General features: G+C 37.6%; 1 protein-coding gene across 3 annotated transcripts in view; it reads right to left on the bottom strand.

Annotated features, from left to right (window-relative positions):
• Nucleotides 1–2,520: 2,520 nt before the first annotated feature.
• Nucleotides 2,521–24,401, bottom strand: part of trpm1b (transient receptor potential cation channel, subfamily M, member 1b) — a 59,216-nt gene continuing 37,335 nt past the window's right edge. For 2 of the 3 annotated variants that reach the window (XM_061970352.2, XM_061970350.2), the window contains exons 13-27: nucleotides 23,916–23,966; nucleotides 21,684–21,824; nucleotides 21,593–21,622; nucleotides 21,222–21,514; nucleotides 16,896–17,124; nucleotides 15,664–15,795; nucleotides 15,245–15,373; nucleotides 15,047–15,175; nucleotides 14,726–14,977; nucleotides 14,483–14,657; nucleotides 10,487–10,507; nucleotides 10,273–10,417; nucleotides 9,989–10,194; nucleotides 7,777–7,909; nucleotides 2,521–4,783 (exon numbers count right to left, since the gene is read on the bottom strand). In XM_061970352.2, the coding sequence (XP_061826336.1) occupies nucleotides 3,514–4,783; nucleotides 7,777–7,909; nucleotides 9,989–10,194; nucleotides 10,273–10,417; nucleotides 10,487–10,507; nucleotides 14,483–14,657; nucleotides 14,726–14,977; nucleotides 15,047–15,175; nucleotides 15,245–15,373; nucleotides 15,664–15,795; nucleotides 16,896–17,124; nucleotides 21,222–21,514; nucleotides 21,593–21,622; nucleotides 21,684–21,824; nucleotides 23,916–23,966 (3,336 nt within the window). In that variant the 3' untranslated portion in view covers nucleotides 2,521–3,513. Of the gene's footprint in view, nucleotides 4,784–7,776; nucleotides 7,910–9,988; nucleotides 10,195–10,272; nucleotides 10,418–10,486; nucleotides 10,508–14,464; nucleotides 14,658–14,725; nucleotides 14,978–15,046; nucleotides 15,176–15,244; nucleotides 15,374–15,663; nucleotides 15,796–16,895; nucleotides 17,125–21,221; nucleotides 21,515–21,592; nucleotides 21,623–21,683; nucleotides 21,825–23,915; nucleotides 23,967–24,401 lie in introns of all 3 variants that reach the window. The other variant, XM_061970351.2, reaches the window with a different exon arrangement.

Raw genomic sequence — 24,401 nt, 5'->3', positions numbered from 1 at the left:
TATTTTCTCGTAAAAGTTACTTTATTTCTTATATGACTTTATTTTCATTAACATTATTAACATCAATTTATTTTGAAATATTCATTAAATTCTTGTAAATAGTTTTTTCTTAAAATTTCCCAAGGTTTTTTTTATGTTTGTAATATGGTAAATTAATGTTTTGTTTGTTTGATGACATCTCTGTTCTGGAAACATTTAAATTATTTTCGTAATATCATGACTTTATTTTCATAACACTACAATGTTTTTCAGGTAATATTCCAACTCTTTTGTAAACATTGCGACTTTATAACTTTATTCTCATAACATTATGACTTTTTCCTCAAAAAATTATAGTATTTCGGTAACAGAAAAATGCTCTCATGATATTTTAACGTAATTGCAGTAGATATTTTTGGAAGCATTTCTTGTACAAAACCCAAAACCAGTGAAGTTAACACTTTTTGGCAGGTTATATTCAAACTTTTTGTGAATAATACACCAGAAATTCTAGTTATGACTTAAGGAAAATAGGACTTTTTCTTCATAATATAACTAATAATAAAGGAAGCCCAAATGGCTCAAGAATTAAGTCATAATGAAAAAAACATAATGTTATGAGAATTATGTCGTAATGAGAAAAAACGTAATGTTATGAGAATATTAAGTCATAAGAAAGAAAACGTCATAATGTTATGAGAATAAAGTCGTAGTGAGAAAAAAGTTTGTAACATGAGAGTTAGGTGTTAATGAAGAAAAAGTCGTAATGTTACGAGTATTGTCAAAATGAAAAAAGTCGTAATGTTATGAGGATAAAGGCGTAGTGAGAAAAAAGTTTGTAACATGAGTTAAGCCATAATGAAGAAAAAGTCGTAATGTTAAGAGAATAAAGTCGTAATGAGATAACAGATCGTAATGTTTTATGTGAGTTAAGTCATAATGAAGAAAAAGTCGTAATGTTAAGAGAATAAAGTCGTAATGAGATAAAAGATCGTAATGTTTTATGTGAGTTAAGTCATAATGAAGAAAAAGTAAAAATATTAAGAGTATTAAGTCATAATTTAAAAAAAGTAGTAATGTTACGAACATAAAGTCGTAATGAGAAAAAACTTTGTAATGTTCCGATAATCAACTCATAACAAAGAAAACGTCGTAATGTTATCAGAATAAAGTCGTTATGAGAAAAAACTTTGTAATGTTCTGGGAATTAAGTCATAACTAAGAAAACGTGATGTTATGAGAACAAAGTCGCAGTGAGAAAAAAGATTGTAATGTTATGTGAGTTAAGTCATAATGAAGAAAAAGTCGTAATGTTACGAGTATTAAGTCATAATGAGAAAAAACATTGTAATGTTCCGATAATTAACTCATAACAAATAAAACGTAATATTATCAGAATGAAGTCGTTATGAGAAAAAAAACCGTAATGTTCTGAGAGTTGAGTCATAATGAAGAAAAAGCCTTCTTGTTCAGAGTAATAAATCATGATGAAAAAAAGTTGTAAAGTTTTGAGAATACAGTCGTAATGAGATAAAAGATCGTAATGTTATGAGAGTTAAGTCATAATGTAGAAAAAGTGGTAATGTTACCAGAATAAAGTTTAAAAAGTTAGAATATTATGTGAAAAAAGGTGTTATTCTGACACATTTCAACTTGACTGTGGCAACAATACGACTAATTTGTGGTAACGAGGACTTTGTTGTCGTATCATGAAGACTTTTTTAGTTGATATTCAATCTTTTTGGTGGATATTACCACGTTTTCTCTCATGACAACTTTATTCTCCTAACATTCTGACTTCTCATAGTATCATCTCTTACTTTCTGCGACCTTCCACATTATTTTAACGTCACACTCTTTCATCAGATATTGTTCCTGCTGGGTTTAAGTCTGCAACCTGCGGCTCTTTAGCGCCACCCTAGTGGCTCCCTGGAGCTTTTTCAAAAATGTGTGAAAATAGAAAAAGATTGGGGGGGGGAATATATTTTAGTTTTAATATGGTTTCTGTAGGAAGACAACATGACACAAACCTCTCTAATTATTAGAAATCCCACCAGAGAATCATGTTTATATTAAACATGATTCTCTGATGAGACTATTTGGCGAGCGCCGTTTTGTCCTACTAATTTTGGCGGTCCTTGAACACATCGTAGTTTGTTTACATATACAACTTTCTTCAACGACGCCAGAGAAAGACGTGTTTTATGCCACTCATTCTTTGTCTCATTTTGTCCACCAAACCTTTTATGCCGTGCGTGAATGCACACTTTGTTGATGTCATTGACTTGTCAGTGCATGACTGCAGGCTACTTGATGCTAACATGCTATTTAGGCTAGCTGTATGTACATATTGCATCATTTACTTATGTCCTCTGTGTATTTCATTTATATCTGCATGTCTCATGACACATTATCTGTATGTAATATTGCCTGCATTTCTGATAGTGGTTTGTGTGCCATGTTGTTCCAGACCACAGCAAACATTACCCAGTTTGCATAGATTGTAATAAATCCATTAGAAGAAGACGGCCTATCGTTTACTTTAATCTGGACACACACATCTATACCTTTGGCCATTAAAAGGCAGTCATTTAAAGGAGTTATCTCACCTTCTGAAAAGCCTCCGTTTTACTAATGTTTTCCAATGTTGTAAAAACGTGTAGAATAAATGTAAAATTTCAACATTTCTGTCAACGAAGGTTTGTGTCAGCCTGCGACACATAGTCATTTTGATAGTAGGCTAACGTCAGACTAATTGTATCTAAGTTATCACAAAACTTTGTGTTACATTGAGTTCAGCTCGCCCGGCGAGCAGACAAAAGCTGTCTTTGATCCTACCAATCAGAAGGCTTGTAAAACTCCACTGTGTAGGATGGGAAGCGACATGAAGGCCTTGGTTTCTTTGATGTATTGTAATCCACAGGAAGATTTTGTCTTAGCCCGAGATCTACAAAGCGGAGAGGAGGCAGGGCCTGACCCTCCTCCAGGCGACATTTTCTTTGAACTGTTTTGTGACCGAGGGCAATGGCTGTTTACGACCTTTTCTTTGAACTGTTTTGTAACCAAAGGCGGCGGCTGTTTACGACCCCCGTCCCTTTAGAAACAGCTGTTGCCATGTATTCACGGAAAGTCCAAATCAAAGAGGAGGCGTATAATCTTTCGTCAGAGCGGTACAAGAGTACAGCCCAGACGTTTCTCCTCAATTGAGCCAAATTTAATTCTGTGTCTGTTTGATTCCTTGCTTCTTTGTCTGTTTAATAGATGTCATCAGTGTTTGAACCTGACATCTTCTATATCTAATATAGACACTTATATCATATGTTGTCTTTTTAAATTTTTTGCGGCTCCAGACAGATTTTTTTTGGGGTATTTTTGCTCCAATATGGCTCTTTCAACGTTCTGGGTTGCCGACCCCTGGCTTAAGTGGAGCGGTGTGGTACCACAAGGTGATGGGAACGATCCTGTAAGTGGAGGTAACTATATGGACTGTGACCTGTGGAGGTCCAGATGACGTCCATTGTGGTGGTTTCTCTCTCATTTCTCCTCAGCTGTGCTGTCCTCCATCTTGCAGGCGTCCACCAGGTCTCTCTCGCTGCCGGAGGCTCTCCTGCTCCTCGCCTTCCTGTCTGTGGCGTTGCAACTCTGCGACCTGTGCGTCGGCGGGTACCGGTCCCCTTCCACCGCCAGGTACCGAGCGCCGTCCGACACGTTTCTCCTCACCTTCGTCTTTGTCTGTTCTTCCGCGAGCTCCCCCCCAAGTGGACCGCCCTCGCCGTCCTGGCTCTTAGTGAGTTCTGCACCGTCTGTGGAAGCGTGGAACTGTTGGATGGCGGTCCTGACCGTGGACACTTTGGGGGCGTGACCCACACCGTCAGCGTGGACTTTGTACTCCAGGTTGGCCGGCCACTGGTTTGGCGTCTTGGCCACCTGCTCCACCAGGGACGTGTAGTCTTGAGCGTGGAGAATGTCGTCGTCCGCCTCAGCTGGAGCGTAGACGATGCTGCTCATGGTCCTCTTCTTGGTGAGAGGGGACGTCTGGACCGGGGCGTGTCTCAAAGATTTTGTCCTTTTTGGAGAGGCGGAGCTCTCAGGAAGGAGTTTTTTGCTGGCCTCAGGTGGTTCCTCTGGTTCATCAGGAGGGCTGATGACAATGATACTCATGCTGCGCTTCTTCGTCAAAGGAGAGGTGGACTGGTCCTCGACTGGATAGTGTCTCAGGGATTTAGTCCTTTTTGGGGGCGAGGAAGGTTTCAGTCGGTTCTTGTCGGCGATTATGTCCAACGAGCTTCCTCGGACGTCCTTGTTGGTTGAAGTGTCGTGGCTGGACACCGGCTTGGCTTCACACGGAGATATAAGGATGTCCACGCAAGAACCAGGTCGTGTTCTACTCAAGCTTCCCACTTCTAAAGTCTGGGCGCCCTCCTTGGCGTTGAGAGCGCAGGTGCTGGAGGCTTGGCGAAGACTCTTCTGTCGTTCCAGGACGTTCTTCGCCGGCTCCTCGGCGTCCTTCTGCTTGGAGGCGAACTCCTCCATGTCCATGTGGAAGCGGTAGAGGCTGTAACCGTCGGCGCTGTTGATGCTCCCTTGGCGGACCAGAGAGGAAGGGTCGCACACTGAAGAGTTGCGAGAGTAAGTCCTGGTCAGCTCCAGGCGGTCCACTCCGGCCAGTTTTTCCAAGGCCACCGCCATTCGACCGTGGATCTCCTCCAGCTGGGCCAGGCGCAGATCCACCGTCTGCAGGGAGGCCTTCATGGTGTTCTCCCTCTCGTTCACCTCCTCCAGACGCATGGACATGTTCTCCACTCTGTGTGGACAATGTAAGTGGTTTTTGTCAGGTTCAAACACTGATGACATCTATTAAACAGACAAAGAAGCAAGGAATTAAAAAGAGACAGAATTAAATTTGGCTCAATTGAGGAGAAACGTCTGGGCTGTATTCTTGTACAGTCTCCCACCACGCTCTGACGAAAGATTGTACGTCTCCTCTTTTATTTGGACTTTCCCTGATTACATGGCAACAGCTGTTTCTAAAGGAGGGGGGTCATAAACAGCCGATGCCTTTGGTCACAAAACAGTTCAAAGAAAAGGTGCCTGGAGGGGAGTCAGGCCCTGCTTCCTCTCTGCTTTGTAGATCTCGGGTCTAGACAAAAATCTTTCTGTGGATTACAATACATCAAAGAAACCAACGCCTTCATGTCGCTTCCCATCCTACACAGTGGAGTTTTACAAGCCTTTTGATTGGTAAGATCAAAGACAGCTTTTGTCTGCTCGCCGGGAACTCATTGAAACACAAAGTTTTGTGATAACTTAGATACAATTATTCTGACAGTTTTTCACTGAGGGCATGGCCCTCATGTTTGGCCCCAGAGGGCCGCTTCTAACAGTGAATACTATTATTACACAATTATTTAATGCATTTGATTAGTTTTTAAATACTAAAATGTGAAAGAAATATGGTAAGTTGCAATAATTTTACCTCAAAATGAAGTGTATATTACTGTAAATGGAAAAACAGTACTACTGTTTTTAATGGTAAAAAAAGAAGGCAGCTCAGTTGCCAGAATTTTACTGTAAAATGTACATGTACGTTTTGCTCTAAATAAAAAAAAAAGCAATTTTACAGTAAAATTTTGGCACCGGAGCTGCCAGTTTGTTTTTATTATTTTACCGCATTTTTCGGTGTATTACTGTAAAACCACAGTTTATTACAGTAAAAAAAAAGTACAGTTTTTTTCACTTAGAGAAGAATTCTGTAAAAACCACAGTAAATTTCACAATTGCTACTTTTACATTGCACAATTTGATGGATAACATGCTTTGAAATCATTATTATTAGAAAATGGCTTGAATGTTTGATAACTGCTTGTCCCTTTTAGGGTCGCGGGGGGTGCTGGAGCTGTTTGATAAGATATTTTTGCATAATTAGACATTATCTAAATTAACATAATTTGCGATTATATGGAGTACATATGTTTTTTTTCTCCCAAAATAGAAAGAAAGAATACATTTAGTAAGAAAAGTTACAGTACTTTATTGATACATATTATTTCCAGGCTTTCGAGGGCCAAATAAAATGACAGTAAAATTTTGGCACCAGTTTGCCAGTAGATTTTTCGGTGTATTAGTGTAAATGCCAAAACGGCACCACCGTTTTACAGTAAAAAAAAATACTGTTTTTTTCATTTAGAGAAAAATGCTGTAAAAACCACAGTAAATTTCACAATTTTACTATGAAATCTATTGCTATTTTTACATTGCACAATTTGATAGATACCTTGCTTTAAAATCATTATTATTAGTATTTATTTATATTAAAAAAATAGTTTGAATGTTTGATAATATATTTTTGCATAATTAAACAATATTTAAGTAAGCATAATTTGCGATTACATGGAGTACATGTTTTTTTTCTCCCAAAATAGAAGGAAAGAATACATTTAGTAAGAAAAGTTACAGTACTTTATTGGTACATATTATTTACAGGCTTTCGAGGGCCAAATAAAATGACAGTAAAATTTTGGCACCAGTTTGCCAGTTTTTTTTGTTTAGTTTTTTTACAGCAAATCAAAAACTGTAGATTTTTCGGTGTATTACTGTAAAAGCCAAAACGGCACCACAGTTTATTACAGTAAAAAAAGTACTGTTTTTTTCATTTAGAGAAAAATGCTGTAAAAACCACAGTAAATGTCACAATTTCACCATAAAATCTATTGCTACTTTGACATTGCACACTTTGATAGATAACTTGCATTGAAATCATTATTATTAGCATTTATATATATGTAAAAAATAGTTTGAATGTTTGATAAGATCCATCCATCCATCCATTTTCTACCGCTTGTCCCTTTTAGGGTCGCGGGGGGTGCTGGAGCCGTTTGATAAGATATTTTTGCATAATTAGACAATATTGAAATTAACATAATTTGCGATTACATGGAGTACATTTTTTTTTCTTCTCCCAAAATAGAAATAAAGAATACATTTAGTAAGAAAAGTTACAGTACTTTATTGATACATATTATTTCCAGGCTTTCGAGGGCCAAATAAAATGAAGTGGCGGGCCACATCTGGAGGAGACAAAAGCTGTCTTTGATCTTACCAAGCAAAAGGCTTGTAAAACTCCACTGTGTACGATGGGAAGCGACATGAAGGTGTCGGTTTCTTTGATCTATTGCAATCCACAGGAAGATCTTGTCTTGACCCGAGATCTACAAAGCGGAGAGGAAGCAGGACCTGACGTAAGCTCCAGGCATCTTTTCTTTGAACTGTTTTGTGACCGAGGGCAACGGCTGTTTACGACCCCCTCTCCCCTTAGAAACAGCTGTTGCCATGTAATCAGGGAAAGTCCAAATAAAAGAGGAGGCGTGCAATCCTTTCGTCAGAGCGTGGGACGACACTGTACAAGAGTGCAGGTGTGCGTGCTCTCCTCATTGAGCTAAATTGAATCCTGTCTGTTTAATTCCTTGCTTTTTGTCTGTTTAATATATGTCATCAGTGTTTGAACCTGACACTATCACAAAATCTTTTGTCATTTTTTAATTATTATATCAATTATGATATTACTACTATATTCTAGTAAACATTACTACTTTTCCAATCATGAGCTTTTTTTTCTTGTTATGCTTTAATTTTGTGTAACATTACCACTTTTTAATTCCAATATTCTTGCAATGATTGATGAACAATTTTCTAATAATAAAAGATAGTTTTGCTAACAATGTAACTATTTTCTCCCATATTATGATTTTTTTAATGTAGTATTACATTTATTTGGTAGCATTGCGTTGAAGAGCTCACCTTTCTGACGTCACCTTGATGCGTTCGTCACTGGAGGACTGTTGCTCGTCCTCTTTTTCCCGGAAGTATTCCTCCACACACTGTTCTTCAAACTCGTAGAGGTTCTTTAGCTCCTCGGGATTCAGTCGAAGCTCTTTAAGGAAACAAATCATCACGTGAAGTGGAATGAACTAATGACTGTTTACACACAGCAGCGTGACGTACAAATGCTACATTTTTGCACGGATTCTTGTTAAAATGAATTCTATGACATTTTCTTAACCATTGTGCTGCTAACACACATAAGAACCAAAACATTTCATTTAGAGAATGTTGTATTTCATACTAAAAGAAAAAGACATGTACTGTAATTGTATGTAGTCTATGTTCAATTAGGTTCTCTATCACACACTGAATACAGAATTTATTATTTACACCAAACTGGGCTGTAATTGTGTGAATGCTCCAAACATTCACACGTTTTTTTCTTCTACTACTTCTCTAGATTTTGGAGCGCTCTGCCTTCCACATTTTTCATCCAATTCAAACCGTTCCAACTTCAAACTGTTCAGCCTATTCGAGAATTGCGGGCTTTCCCTTGACAAATTCAAAAAAATTCCCAGAATTCCAGGTTTTTCGGGGCATTTTCCGCATTTAAAAATGAATTGGCCATTTTTCAAACTTTCACCATTTCCACATTTTTCAACCTATTCAAACCATTCTACCTTCAACACATTCCACTATTCTGGAAATTCAAAGTACCCTTTTTGCAAGTTGAAAAAATTCCAGGATTTTCCAGAATTCCTCGTTTTCCACAGCCCTATTTCTACCATTTTTTTCTGGCGACTACTCCTTCCACATTTTTCAACGCATTTCAATCGTTCCACAAAACATTCCTCTTAATTAGGACAAAGTTGTTTTTTGAACTGTAAAAATTCCCAATTTTCCCGAAATTCCAGGAATACCGTAATACCATTTCTCAATTCAACATGTTGCTACTTTGAGATTTCTCGACCGATTTGAAAAATTCCAACACCAAACATTTCAACTCATTCAGACCATTCAAGTTTTTGATGATTTTCCAAAAAATTCCCACTTTTCCCAAAATTGCCCAATTTTTTTGGGAAATTCCCATTGAATGGGACATTCTTCAAAGTTCCACTACTCCCACATTTTTCATCCGATTCCAACTGTTCCAACTTCAAAATATTATTATATTATATATTTGGGAATTGTGTGATCTACTTCAACAATTATTTTAAAAAATCCCGGATTTCCCATAATTTCTTTTTTTTTTTAATTTTCCCAATTCAAAATGAATTGTCTATTTTTCACAATCCCCACATTTTTTAACCGATTCAAACCATTCCACCTTCACCACATTCAACACATCCTAGACATTCAAATTACCATTTTTCCACGTTTAACAAATTTCCAGGAATTCCTGGTTTTTGTGTAACCGTATTTCCAACCTTTTTTGTTTGACTACTCCTTTTCCTTTTGTCATCCCATTTCAAAAAATGTTTCTTAGCCAGGACAAAAAAACAAGTTGGTTTAGGAACTAGAAACATTCCCAGTTTTCCCAAAATTCCAGGAATACCATAATACAATTTCTCAATTAAAAAACTGTTACTACTTCAACATTTCTTGACCGATTTAAACAATTCCAACACCAACCAATTCAGGTAATTCAGGCACATTATGAAGCCTAAAATACCACAACCTAGACCCCGGACTGTTGAACAACTTAAGCTGTACATCAAGCAAGAATGGGAAATAATTCCACTTCAAAAATGTGTCTCCTCAGTTCCCAAACGTTTACTGAGTGTTGTTAAAAGGAAAGGCCATGTAACACAGTGGTAAAAATGCCCCTGTGACAACTTTTTTGCAATGTGTTTCTGCCATTAAATTCTAAGTTAATGATTATTTGTAAAACAAAATGAAGTTTCTCAGTTGGAACGTTAAGTATCTTGTCTTTGCAGTCTATTCAATTGAATATAAGTTGAAAAGGATTTGCAAATCATTGTATTCTGTTTCTATTTACCATTTACACAACGTGACAACTTCACTGCTTTTGGGTTTTGTCTACAGAAACTTTAGAAACAGAAACACCACGAGAGGTGTCCTGGCTGGTCCACTGTTATCAAGCGATGCTGTTGTTGCCATGGCAACAACAAAGACACCAGTCTCCATTCCACAAGTCGGAGTAATGAACACTTAGGTCTGGACTCACTGAGACCGCGGTCCTTCTCGTCCAGCTCCCCGTCTTGCTTCTTGCGGGCGCAGCGCCGGAAGAGCCTGCTGAAGAGGATGTAGAGGTGGCTGAAGATGATGAGCGGCGGCGGCAGGATGGGGCGGTCGTGGAAGGTCATGATCAGCTGGTACCGCTGAAACTTCCACACCTGGTTGGAGATGGACTTGACCTCGAAGAAGGTGTTGCTGCGGGACGTCAGATGGAGAACGAGACTTCAGCAAGAGGCTTCATAAAGCGTTTATTCATCAGCGGTGTGAGTTTACTTGAAGACGGCGATGAGCAGGTTGACCAGGAGGATGTTGGCCACCAGCAGGTAACAGGCCATGATGGCGGGCGTGAGCCAGGCGCCGGGGATACACGGAGGCAGCTTCTTTCCGTCTTCGTCGTATAAATGTTCTCCACATGGAGCTGCAAGGGACAGAAGATGACTAGCGGCTCGCTCCTTACAGTACTGACTTCCAGAGTGTTTCTACTCACGGTTTATTTCCATGGCGTAGACTTGAGAGGACAACAAAAAAAGACACAGAAAAGGCGTCAAAATGAACCCATGTGGTTCTGACATCATCCTTCTGTCACGATCAAGACAACAATTGGTAATAACCATTAATCATTCTTGGATTATAATGTGCACAGAACACACTTCTTACGTCCAATTGAGTCAAGAACTGTCTTCATCCTGACAGAAGAGGCATGGGCAGAAGAAACTTCAGGCAGATGATCATCTTTGTGAAATGACGCCTATCGCCGTTTGCAAGATTTGCACTTGGTTTTTTTTCTTTAATATTCAGGAGAAGATAGTTTTATTCTGAGGTCTCATGCTTGTGCTAATTTGCATAACCTTAAAGGGGAACGGCACTTTTTTTTTTTTTTTTTTTTTACAAATTTTGTCTATCGTTCACAATCATTATGAGAGACTAGGGTTGTCCCGATACTAATATTTTGGTACCGGTACCAAAATGTATCTCGATACTTTTCTAAATAAAGGCGACCATAAACAAATTGCATGATTGGCTTTATTTGAACAAAAAATCTTAGGGTACATGAAACATATGTTTATTATTGCAATTTAGTCCTTAAATAAAATAGTGAACATACTAGACAACTTGTCTTTTAGTAGTAAGTAAACAAAGGCTCCTAATTAGTCTGCTGACGTATGCAGTAACATATTGTGTCATTTATCTACCTATTATTTTGTCAACATTACAAAGGACAAACTGTAAAAATGAATTATTAATCTTCTTGTTCATTACTGTTAATATCTGCTTATTTTCTGTTTCAACATGTTCTATCTAAACTTCTGTTAAAATGTATTAATCACTTATTCTTCTGTTGTTTGATACTTTACATTAGTTTTGGATGATACCACAATTTTTGGTATCAATCCGATACCAAGTACTTACAGGATCATACATTGGTCATATTCAAAGTCCTCATGTGTCCAGGGACGTATTTCCTGAGTTTATAAACATAATATGAATTTAAAGAAAAAAAAAGATTTGATGTAATCATAGTAGTATCGACTGGATACACTCTTGTACTTGGTATCATTACAGTGGATGTCAGGTGTTGATCCACCCATGGCGTTTGTTTACATTGTGACGCCGGTGAGCTATTGTATCCTCCTACGGTGTGTAGTGAAGCATGTTTAGCTATTCCTCGTCCTGCAGTGATAATGCTCCTTGTAAGAAACTCACTTTATTCGTCGCCATGGAGACAAAAATTTGTGATTTAGAAGTAGCTAAAACACTGCAGACTGCGGATGGATGTTAGCTGCTAGCTAGCTAGCCACGTCTTAAAGCACCTCTTCCTGAGGGCGTTTCAGTGTTATAACTTCACCTTTATCTTTACTTTTTAGGCCAAAATGCGTCCATTGTCCCTCTTCTGTCTACACACTGTGTCTGCTTGTAAGTACTCCGTGTGCGCGCGCTGCCGAACATGCTCCTCTGCTCGTAAAACCAGCAATGTCACAACGTGACGACGACGCGCCGCCTGCCCGTTAAAATAGCTGACATGTCTTCAATTGACAGCAAAACTAGTTGAGACTAAATCAACACTTCCTCCATTTTTCATGAGACAAAAAGTGTGTTACCAATCAATTCCACCCAATTGTCAGAATTTCAAGTGCCTTAATTTTGATTTGTTTTTGTTTAAGGTATTAAAATCCCATGTACTCTTGGCCACAACATTAGGCACAATGTAAAAAAAAAAAGGGGAGGGGGGGGGGGGAGAAACATTTGAATATTTGTATCTTTATATATAAACACTTTCCCTAATAATAATAATTAAATAATAAAGATTAAAATGTGTTTTATTTGCAAAAATATTAAATTAAAAATATGTAATGACAGTAATAATCATTATTCAATACTACTAGTAATAATAATAATTATTATTATTAAATATAATAATTATAATAATAATAATAATAATAACAATAATTACAATAACAATTATTATATAAAGGGATTTTTAATTGTATGTGTCAAAAGGCGTTTTCATCAATATCTAAAGGGAAAGTAACTATATATAAAGATAATATGTAGTACCTTTGTAGGGCAATTGGAAAAAAATATTATTATAATTTTTACTATTATTTATCAACATTAATCAGCCTAGTGTGTGAATGGTTGTCTCTGTTGGCCCGGCGATGAAGATGTAATAATAATAATGATAGTATAAATAAGAAATAATATTATTTGCAATAGTAATACCGTATTTTCCGCCCTATAAGGCGCACCTAAAAACCTCCAATTTTCTCAAAAGCTGACAGTGCGCCTTATAATCCGGTGTGCCTTATATATGAACCAATATTGAGCGACACCAGGTCTCGCAACTACGGGATACATAATGTAACCCCAGCCTCTACTGTAGTGACTATTCTATGCGCCTTATAATGCGGTGCGCCTTATATATGAACAAAGTTTTAAAATAGGCCATTCATTGAAGGTGCGCCTTATAATCCGGTGCGCCTTATAGTGCAGAAAATACGGTAATAATAATAATAATGGTGTAAATAAGAAATACTATTATTTGCAATAGTAATAATAATAATAATAATAATAACTGTTATTATCATTACATCTTTTTAACTGTATATTTATATTTATTTGCAAAAATACATCGTAATCATTATTTATAGGGAAAGTAAATGTATTATTTTGTCATTTCAGTCAAATCGTGAGAGAAAATGTTTTAAAAAATTTTATGGAAAAATAAATAGAATATATAATAAAAAATAATGAAAAAATATAGACTGTTACATCCTTATCATAAGTATCATAATAAAGAAAACAAACTTTTACTACAAAATCAAACAAAGTATTTAAATCTGTTCCGTACAAAGAACCACGCCGTATTATATAGAGGAGTTTTTTGTTTTTCTATGTGGTTCCAGGATGAGAACATTGGGAAATCAATAAAAGCAACCGAGTCATACTGTATTTGTAATTTATATATTGACTATACATGGATCTCATTGAGTAGACCAGTGTTTTTCAACCACTGTGCCGCGGCACACTAGTGTGCCGTGAGATACAGTCTGGTGTGCCGTGGGAGATTATCAATTTCACCTATTTGGGGTAAAACTAATTTTTGCAAACCAGTATTTATAGTTTGCAAATTATGTGTTGTGGTTGAGTGTCGGTGCTGTCTAGAGCTGGGCAGAGTAACCGTGTAATACTCTTCCATATCAGTAGGTGGCAGCCGGTAGCTAATTGCTTTGTAGATGTCGGAAACAGCGGGAGGCAGCGTGAAGGTAAAAAGGTATCTAATGCTTAAACCAAAAATAAACAAAAGGTGAGTGCCCCTAAGAAAAGGCATTGAAGCTTAGGGAAGGCAATGCAGAACGAAACTAAAACTGAACTGGCTACAAAGTAAACAAAAACAGAATGCTGGACGACAGCAAAGACTTACTGTGGAGCAAAGACGGCGTCCACAATGTACATCCGAACATGACATGACAATCAAGAATGTCCCCACAAAGAAGGATAAAAACAACTGAAATATTCTTGATTGCTAAAACAAAGTAGATGCGGGAAATATCGCTTAAAGGAAGACATGAAACTGCTACAGGAAAATACCCAAAAAAGAGAAAATAGGAGCGCAAGACAAGAACTAAAACACTACACACAGGAAAACAGCAAAAAACTCAAAATAAGTCACGATGTGATGTGACTGGTGGTGACAGTACACCTACTTTGAGACAAGAGCTATAGTGATGCATGCTTGGTTATGGTTTAAAGTCATATCCAACAATTGTGACAATTTGTGCCTCTGGATTTTTTCAACGCAAAAAATGGGCCTTGGCTCAAAAGAGGTTGAAAAACACTGGAGTAGTAGACGATCAAGGTGTACCTAAAGTTATGGCCAGTGAGTACATCCTATCCAGTAGGGGGCAGCAAAGCACCAACATGAATTATGTGATCATCTGCCCAGAATCAGGAAACAGAATCTTACTATGAATTCTAGTCTTACGGTCTATAGAGTCCGCAAAAACCTCTCCATAGATCATCCAGTAGGGCATGTAGAAGATGTTTCTGGCCAGGCGCCATGTTGGCTCCTCATCGGGGTGAAGGATGGCTTGGCGGGCCACCCCGAAGCTCATCAGCACCACCAGCATGATGACCACAAAGTACATCATGTCGATCATCTGAAAGAAAACAAGCGTTACCAATGGACCGTCCGTGAGTTCATCCTGTGTTTGCTTGCCAAACCGACCATCTTTCCTATCATCATCACGTAAGGCCCCAGGTACTTGTTGACTCCAAAGATGTCCAGCACGCGGATGTACCAGAAGATGATGTCGATGCAGTAGATGACTCTGCCGTAGCCCATGTAGGGCTCGTGCTGCAGCCTCAGCATGAGGCCCATGAGGAAGGTGGCGATGGCCACCATGTCTGTGATGTTCCAGTACTCCTCCATCCACACGCTGATCTTCTGCTTCAGCTTGCCGGGCTCGGACATCAGGATCTGAAGATCGGAAGCAATGACGTTAATGGCGACATCTTCAAGGACGGCGTTGGGCGATGAGGACTTTACCTGTCGGACTTTTTCAGTGCCGAGGGTGAGGATGTAAGAGATGACGGTCCACTCTTGTACGGACGGCCATCGCTCCATCTTGACCAGGATGATGTAGTTGTACAACATCAGGTAGCCCAGGTAGGAGATCTGTCAGACCAACAACACGCCGTCACAAAAAGCTCCGAGAGGCAACCTTTAGTGCAAATGAGAACTTACAGTGTTGAACCAGAACTTGGTGAAGGGGGCGTCATAAAACTCAAAGAACCTTTTGCCGATGGGGATTTTGCGGACATTGGCGCTGCCTTCCTCTTCGTCGCCTTTGCGGGAAGTTGCATCATTTGGGTCCTGGAACCGAACGATGAATCTCAGAGTTGACCTTTTGAACTATTTTCCACTTTGAGTAGCGTATTTTTCGGACTACAAAGCTCACTTAAAATCCTTTTATTTTCTCAAAAATGCGCCTTATAACCTGGTGCGCCTAATGTACATAATAATTATGGTTGTGCTTACCGACCTCGAAGCAATTTTATATGGTACACGGTGTAATGATAAGTGTGACCAGTAGATGGCAGTCACAAAATTTATTTTTTGGCAGCAGTAATCAATAACATATTAATGGATGAAGCAACAAAAACCTTGCTAGATTTGTTGTCGTCGTCTTTGTCTTTTCCCTCCTCTTTGCCTGCAGGTGCAATGTAGGACGCATCATCTCCAATGCGGAAATCCAGCAGCAGAATCAGTGGAGGAAAAATGATTCCCAAAATGACCTATAGGTTGAAAAAAAAAAAAAAAGGAGAAGGTGGAACCTTGATTCACGAACATTGTATGAACTTTTCGATTTACAAAAAAAAAAAAAAACGCTTTGGTGAAGGAACCTTCCACCCATTTTTCTTATTTTGCTAGCTCAATATGAGTCCAAAGAAAGCAATGAACAAGCTACGTGTCTTTTGAAACATTCAGTATGTATCCACAGCGTTGTCCTCCCCCAGAAAATTAACCAACAAGGCGAATTAGATCATATTTTTTTCATTCCTAAGCATTGAAGCGACCCGGCTGTTAAAGTTTAGGAGTTTTGTGATTTCAAACTGTGGGTGCACCACAGGGCTAGTGACAGTGTGTGTGCGTATCTGCAGGGTGGCTGCATATAGGGATGACAATTTTAGCTTGTTGTTGTTTTTTTGGTTATGTTATTAAATTTAAAAAAAAGTTGATTGTTACGATTGTGTAATTGCACAACCTCCGGTAGCTTTAAAAATGTTTCTTTACGAAAATATTAGTGTTCAGTTATACTTTTACAGTGTTTCTTATTGTAGATGTTAATATTTTTCAAATTCATCAGTTAATAGTGTTTTGTTTATTTTATTTTTTAAGTGATTACTTAGTTTATATTTCTATTTAATTTTTTATTTCGATAGCTCTTAATATGTTGGATCAGGGTTGTTCAAACTTTTTGTAAAATATTATCATTAATAATTAGTGTCTTTTTGCTTTTTTTTCTTAAATTTTTACGGGTTTTTTCCCAGCAATATAGTGTGGACCTTTTCCTGTATGAAAATAATAATGTTAACGATAATTACAATAGTCTGTGATGAGGTAGCGACTTGTCCAGGGTGTACCCAGCCTTCTGCCCGAATGCAGCTAAGATAGGCTCCAGCACCCCCCTCCCTACCCCAAAAGGGACAAGCGGTAGAAAATGGATGGATGAATGGTTGTTATGTTTTGTTTGATATACAGAACTATAAAGTGCTTTATATTATGTTCAAAGTGTACAGACTTACATTGTTTCTTATGGAGAAATTAACCTCAATATCAACCCCGTTCAACCGAGGAAGTCCGTAAATCTGCTCAACAAGACTGACACGTGTACCTTGAGGCCTGGGTTCTTGCCGATCCGTAAGCAGCCCATCCACATGTCGGTGAGCAACATCTGGCTGCACGTGTGGGCGATGAAGTCTCGCTGCTTGGCGGCCACGGCCAGCTTCAGACAGGTGGAGTTGCTCCAGTTGACCAGCTCGTAGGTCAGCAGCTTCATGGCCACCTGCTCGTCGTGCTTGTACGACTGGTCCAGCAGCTCGTAGGCCAGCTGACCGAACTCTCTGTCAAGTCGGAAAAAAGAGCAAACAGACAATAAGTAGACGGGCAGCGTCGCACCGGTGTACGTGAGTGACGGGAGGAAAAGCCCTGGCTTGTCTGCAAATATGCATATTTAGACCCCCAATATAAGCCAACCTGACTTTTGTCTGGGTAAAATCTCCTTTTTATTGGAGTTTTGGGTATTGCCCAACACCGACATTGACCTCACATCTTTATATTTGTAGCTGCTGACGGAAGCAACATGTATATTTCATATATCATTTCATAGTTGGTAAGAATAAATAAATACAATGCATACATATAAGTTCATATTGTACACATAATGTGATTAAAAAGGTATTTCCTTGGGTTAATTCATACAAGTTTATGTTAACTTTATTTTAATTACAAAGAGGGGAATATATTTTTTGTTCCGGTTTGGTCACGTTGTTGGGACAATTAATATGTGACAGAATTAAGGAAGCAGCATGGAACAACAAGTGTTTGATGTGAAAATAAACTTTATTCCTTTGGAGTTTATGAGGTATGATTATTTCTGATATGTATGTGAAATTAATGTGTTTTCTTTTTTGGATGTCAGACCAATTGTAAGTTCTGTTTGTTATTTTATTAGTTACATTATATTTGGCATCGTTGGTAACGTGACGAAGACGTGGCTAAAATAAATGTCTGTGTGAGAAAAACAAAAGACTTAAGCCTTGATTAAGACCTCGGAAGGAGTAACAATATTTGTAGTGGAATGTTACAAAAAGGTACGATCAAGTCAACTCGGTAGATATAAAAAAACAACACACTAATCCAGGTGGGTACCCACATTTTTTCTGCTACTTTTCAATTGACCAAGTGGAGGGGGTGTACCTCATTCGTATATATAATTTGTATTTATTTATTTATGAAAAAGGTTTTTGTTAACAAGTTAAAGGTGTTGAATGATAATACAAGCATGTTTAACATTCCTTTCTTTCATGAAGACAAGAATATAAGTTGGTATGATTGTGATGACTTGCATTGATTGGAATCAGACAGTAGTAATGATAACCTCCACATTTTCAAATGGAGGAGAAAGAAAGTCCTCCTTTCTGTCTAATACCACATGAAAGTGGTTGTTTTTCCATGCTCCTTTTAATACACTTTACAAGAAATACATTGGCGGCAAACTCCGTAGCTTGCTAGTTTATGAGACTCTTATTTTGTTAGCGCAGGCAGGGTGAAGCAGAGCTTTTATTGTGAAGACAGGGACTGTGCAGTCGGTCTTTAGAGTTTTGACGGCAGGTACGGCGCGAGAGTCTGTTGAAATAAAAAGTGTTTCTCGCCTTCCTGTCGTCATTTTTTCCTTATAATGATCTGGCAGCAGCCAGCGTCATCTCACAAGACCCTCGGGTGCCGTGAATGTCAATCAAATGACGTCTTGGTGAAGATTGATGGTCGCTCATTTCGGTCTTTTTTTTAAATGCCTGGCTGGCGATGGACTGACACACCATCCGCCATCGACCGGTAGCTCACGATTGACGTAATGGGCACCCCTGATCTATAGATAGTGCAATCAGTATTGTGCAATATGCATTATTCATTACAATTTAAAAAAATATTTTCATACTTTTGTTACCGTAAAAGCTGCATTGCAACCACATAATTTTCTCATTGTGGGATGAATAAATGTCTATCCTATCCTATGTGTCAAGTACCAAAATATATGAATGACTAGGGCAGGGGTCGGCAACCCAAAATGTTGAAGGAGCCATATTGGACCAAAAATACAAAAACAAATCTGCCTGGAGCCTCAAAAAATGAAAAGCCATATTACATACAGATAGTGTGTCATGAGATATAAATTGAATTAATAGGACTTAAAGGAAACTAAATGGCCTCAAATATAGCTACAAATGAGGCATAATGATGCAATATATACGACTAGCTAGCCTAAATAGCATGTTAGCATCGATTAGCTTGCAGTCATGCAGTGACCAAATATGCCCGATTAGCACAAGTCAATAACATCAACAAAACTCACCTTCGTGCATTCACGCACAACGTTAAAAGTTTGGTGGACAAAATGAGACAGAAAAAAAGTGGCATAAAACATGTCCTCGAGAGTCGGAGAAAGTTGTACTTATAAACAAACTACGGTGAGTTCAAGGACCGCCAAAATTAGTAAGACAAAACGGCGCTCGCCAAATACTCGAATCAGTGAAGCATGTTTAATATAAACAGTGTGCTTTATAACAATTAGGGAGGTTTGTGTCATGTTTGTCCTCCTACAGAAACCATATTAACACAAAAAATATATTTTTTTCCCCTCATCTTTTTCAATTTTTCATACATTTTTGAAAAAGCTTCAGAGAGCCACTAGGGCGGCGCTAAAGAGCCGCATGCGGCTCTAGAGCCGCGGGTTGCCGACCCCCGGACTAGGGTGTACACCTGCTAAATTTGCCCCCCAAAAAGCTAGCACGCTAACAGTTAGCATTCATCAAGTACCAAAATAAATGACTGAGGTGTATACCTTCAATATTAGTAAAAAAAAAAAGAGCTAATATTAGCATGTAAGCATGCGTCAAATACCAAAGTATACATATGACAGGCGTATACTTAGCCAAAAAAAAGCTAGCATGCTAACCTCAGCATGCTAACATTAGCATGCTAACCTATCCATTTTTAACGGTCTGGAATGGACTTAAGCGGTCTTTAAACTGAAGTGGGCTTGTTTGTGTAACCGAGGGTTTATATATGTCGCCTATACTGTATAAAACTACAAAATAACAAACACGGTGGCTCCAGTTTTACACGAGGACCACTTTATTTCGTTTGTTTCGCAAAACTCCGCTCCACCACAACGTGTCACCACTTCCGCTCTTAGCGCCTTCAAAATAAGAGCTCAAGGCATATACTGTATAACAGCGTATAACAGGAACTTAACGTCACAAAGAGGCAAGTCCATAAAAATAGGCTACATACCTCCCCTCCTACAAAAAGAAACATCCGCGTTTCAACACAATAACAGGATAAGTGCAAAAACAACACAGGCGGAGTTAATACAAAAAAACGTATTAACCTGTCCCCCCCAAATATACTGAGCCTACTCACGCAACAACGTGTCACCACTTCCGCTATCAGCGCCTTCAAAATAAGAGCTCAAGACATATACTGTATAACAGCTTATAACAGGAACTTAACATCACAAAGAGGCAAGTCCATAAAAATAGGTTACATATAGGGATGTCCGATAATGGCTTTTTGCCGAGATCCGATATTGTCCAACTCTTTAATTACCGATACCGATATCAACTGATATATACAGTCGTGGAATTAACACATTATTATGCCTAATTTGGACAACCAGGTATGTTGAAGATAAGCTCATTTTTTAAAATATTAATAAAATAAGATAAATAAATCAAAAACATTTTCTTGAATAAAAAAAGAAAGTAAAACAATATAAAAACAGTTACATAGAAACTAGTAATGAATGAAAATGAGTAAAATTAAGTGTTAAAGGTTAGTACTATTAGTGGACCAGCAGCACGCACAATCATGTGTGCTTACGGACTGTATCCCTTGCAGACTGTATTGATATATATTCATATATAATGTAGGAACCAGAATATTAATAACAGAAAGAAACAACTATTTTATGTGAATGAGTGTAAATGGGGGAGGGAGGTTTTTTGGGTTGGTGCACTAATTGTAAGTGTGTCTTGTGTTTTTTATGTTCATTTAATAAAAAAACAAAAAACAAAAAAAACAAAAAAAAACGATACCGATAATAAAAAAAACCCGATACCGATAATTTCCGATATTACATTTTAAAGCATTTATCGTCCGATAATATCAGCAGGCCGATATTATCCTACAAAAAGAAACAAAAACAACACAGGCGGAGTTAAAACACAGGAGTTAAAACACAGGAGTTAAAACAAAAAACGTATTAACCTGTCCCGCCAAATATACTGAGCCTACTCATGCAACAACGTGTCACCACTTCCGCTCTTAGCGCCTTCAAAATAAGAGCTCAGGGCATATACTGTATAACAGCTTATAACAGGAACTTAACATCACAAAGAGGCAAGTCCATAAAAATAGGTTACATTTGTTTTGTACTAACTTGGAGTTGTTCTCCAGGTCTTGGGAGATGTCGTCCACCAGCTCGCTCTCGGAGCACTCGTGGGCCATGGCTTTGAACAACTTGCAGGCCACCAGGGCCTTGGCCATGGCCTCCTCGCCACGTTGCCAGAGGAAAAGCGACATCTTCTGGCGCTTCATCAGCACGGCCCACAGCATCAGCTCGTGAAAGGGGTATTTGAAGCGACACACCTCCGGGTCGTCCACGTCGATCTCCACCTCTTCCTCCTTCTTCTTCTTAGCCTTCTTCTTGCCTTTGGTCCGAGGTTCGTCGTCCTGACAAAACACCAATAATACTCTCACAGCTTTTTATTTGGATTCTATGAGGAGTGTTTCACCGCCGGGTTGCCTCACCTCCATGCCGAGCAGCTTCAGAGCTTTGGGCTGAGAATAAACACGGCCATTAGTGTCAAAGCCACAGATGACATTTGAATTCATCACGTACCCTTTTAAGTCCGTACAAGTTATTGTAGAGGTTGCGGAAAGCCTTCCTGGTGTAATTGCTCCTGTAAGCTCCGCCCATCAGGTACTCCAGCACCAGGCCGATGTCAATCAGGGTGATCTGGTAGTCTGGGGGGAGGTTGCCCTGGGAAAATAGCCATTGTGAAAAAACTGAAATTTGAACAAAAAGACACAAAAATCTAAATATCAACTACAAACTTTTAGTCATTCTAACTCTTTGACGTAAAATAAATTATTAAAAAATATATAGAAATACATTCCCCCCCTTAAAATAGTAAAACAATTAAATATATATATGTATATATATATATATATATATATATATATATATATATATATATACGTTATGTCAAGAAAAAACACAGAGGCTATTTCATCCCTACAAGCCTGTTTCGCAGGTTTCTCTGCTCTTTAATCCCTTGAACAGGCTTGTAGGGATGAAATAACCTCTGTGTTTTTCCTGACCTAACGTATATTCCACTCCACCCCGGTATTGAGCACTGTATAACGGATAAACCACAGAAACCTCGACTATATACACTATATACATATATACATCGACGTCCCACTGGGTTGTGAGTTTTTCCTGGCCCTTACGTGGGCTCTGAACCGAGGATGTCGTTGTGGCTTGTGCAGCCCTTTGAGACACTTGTGATTTAGGGCTATATAAATAAACATTGATTGATTGATATATATATATATATATATATATATATATATATATATATATATATATATATATATATATATATATATATATATATATATATATATATATATCATCCATCCATCCATTTTCTACCGCTTGTTCCTTTTGGAGTCGCGGGGGTTGCTGGAGCCTATCTCAACTGCATTTGGGCGGTAGGCGGGGTACACCCTAGACAAGTCACCACCATATATATATATATATATATATATATATATATATATATATATATATATATATATATATATATATATATATAATAATGATAATATTAATATTAGTCAATAAATACAAAAAGTCACTGCTAGGACTTATTTCTTCTTTTATAAATATGAACATATTCAGCTTAAATAATTTTAAAACAAAATTTAAATTTTTTTATAAAAATAAATAAGTTTGACCACATCCAAAAAATATAAATAAAACAAAATAAATAGCTACTTGGCTAACATTCTAACTGTTGGCATTTCAGTTTGGCTTTTCCGCTTTCACACGCAATTTTGACCAAAATGGCTTTTTCTAGTATTTTTATTTGGGGAGGGGGGGGGATTGTGCATATATACAAATATATATACAAATGTTCTGGCCATTTAGACCATTTGTGTCTTTTTGTTTGTTTTTACGCTGCAAATACTGCAATCAAACTTGTAGTAAATACATTAGGGAAGGGATTCATATGGCCCCATTCCTGGGTGGATTTTGCATGAGGGAAACACATTTAAAGAATAAGAAAATAAATAAAGAAATAAAAAAGTACAAAAATAAATACGTTTGACTACATCCAAAAAATAAAAATAAAATTAAATGAATAGAGATAATATAATCATTGATAAGTGCAAATAAACTACTGGGACAGCATCCTGTAGGTTCAGTTTTTAATGTACAAGCATATACATTTGACCCCCATTTAAATAGTAAAAAATAAATAAATAAATAAATACATAAATAAAATACAAAAATATATATAGAATAATGATAATATTAATATTAATTAATACATACAAAAAGTAACTCGGACAGAATCCTGCTAGGACTTATTTCTTCTTTTGTGGATGCAAACATACACATTTAGCTCAAATAATTTTAAAACATATTTAAAAAAAAAAAATTATAAAAATAAATATGTTTGACCACATCCAAAAAATAAAAATTAAATTAAATAAATAGGGTTAATATAATCATTAATAAGTACAAATAAGCTACTGGGACAGCATCCTGCAGGTTCAGTTGATCTTTTTTTAATGTACAAAAATATACATTTGACCCCCCTTAAAATAGTTTAGAAAAAGAGGTGGTACTGAACCGAATATGATTCATTAGTATACTGTATATACTATACTAGTACCGGTATACCGTACAAACCTGGAATTTGATGAAAAATTTGATAACTTAACCCCCATAAAATGAAAATAATCGAAACTCCTTAAATAAAATAATCCTGATGTTTGACAAAAAAAAAGGTAAAAAGTAATGAATAGATCAAGAATAACCTTTTTGACAACAACATACCTTTTTGACATCTCTGACTACAGCATGCAGAGTGTTAGCAGGGCCAAGTTTCTGAAAAAAGGGAGAAGAAGAAAAGTTAGACCACAAGCCAGGTCTAACTTTATTAGTGTTGCGTCTGACCAGTCTTCCTCTCAGGGAATACAAGTCACTGGTCAATCCCAAATTCTTTCAGATGACATATGCAGAGTAAGAAGGACCATCAAGACAGAATAGGAATATTATCAAGTTTTACTAAAGCTTTAGGAGACCAGTCCTACAGTCCCGTTAATAGCGGCATCTAAAAGCGGAAACAGCCCCCACCCTGCCCAGAAAGGAATACAGCCTCATTGTTCTAATACTGATAAGGTAAAAAGGGAGTATGCTATACTCCCACATTCCAACCCCTTCAAGGTAAAGCACAGAGTTTACTTGCGGACATAAGATACAAGAACAAAGTGTACACTTGGGAAAATATTAGCTACTTTAAACATGACTATGAATAAAGAA

Source organism: Nerophis lumbriciformis, linkage group LG10 (assembly GCF_033978685.3).
Source record: "Nerophis lumbriciformis linkage group LG10, RoL_Nlum_v2.1, whole genome shotgun sequence".
In the NCBI taxonomy this organism is placed as follows: domain Eukaryota; kingdom Metazoa; phylum Chordata; class Actinopteri; order Syngnathiformes; family Syngnathidae; genus Nerophis; species Nerophis lumbriciformis.
This window is presented reverse-complemented; position numbering and strand designations above follow the sequence as displayed.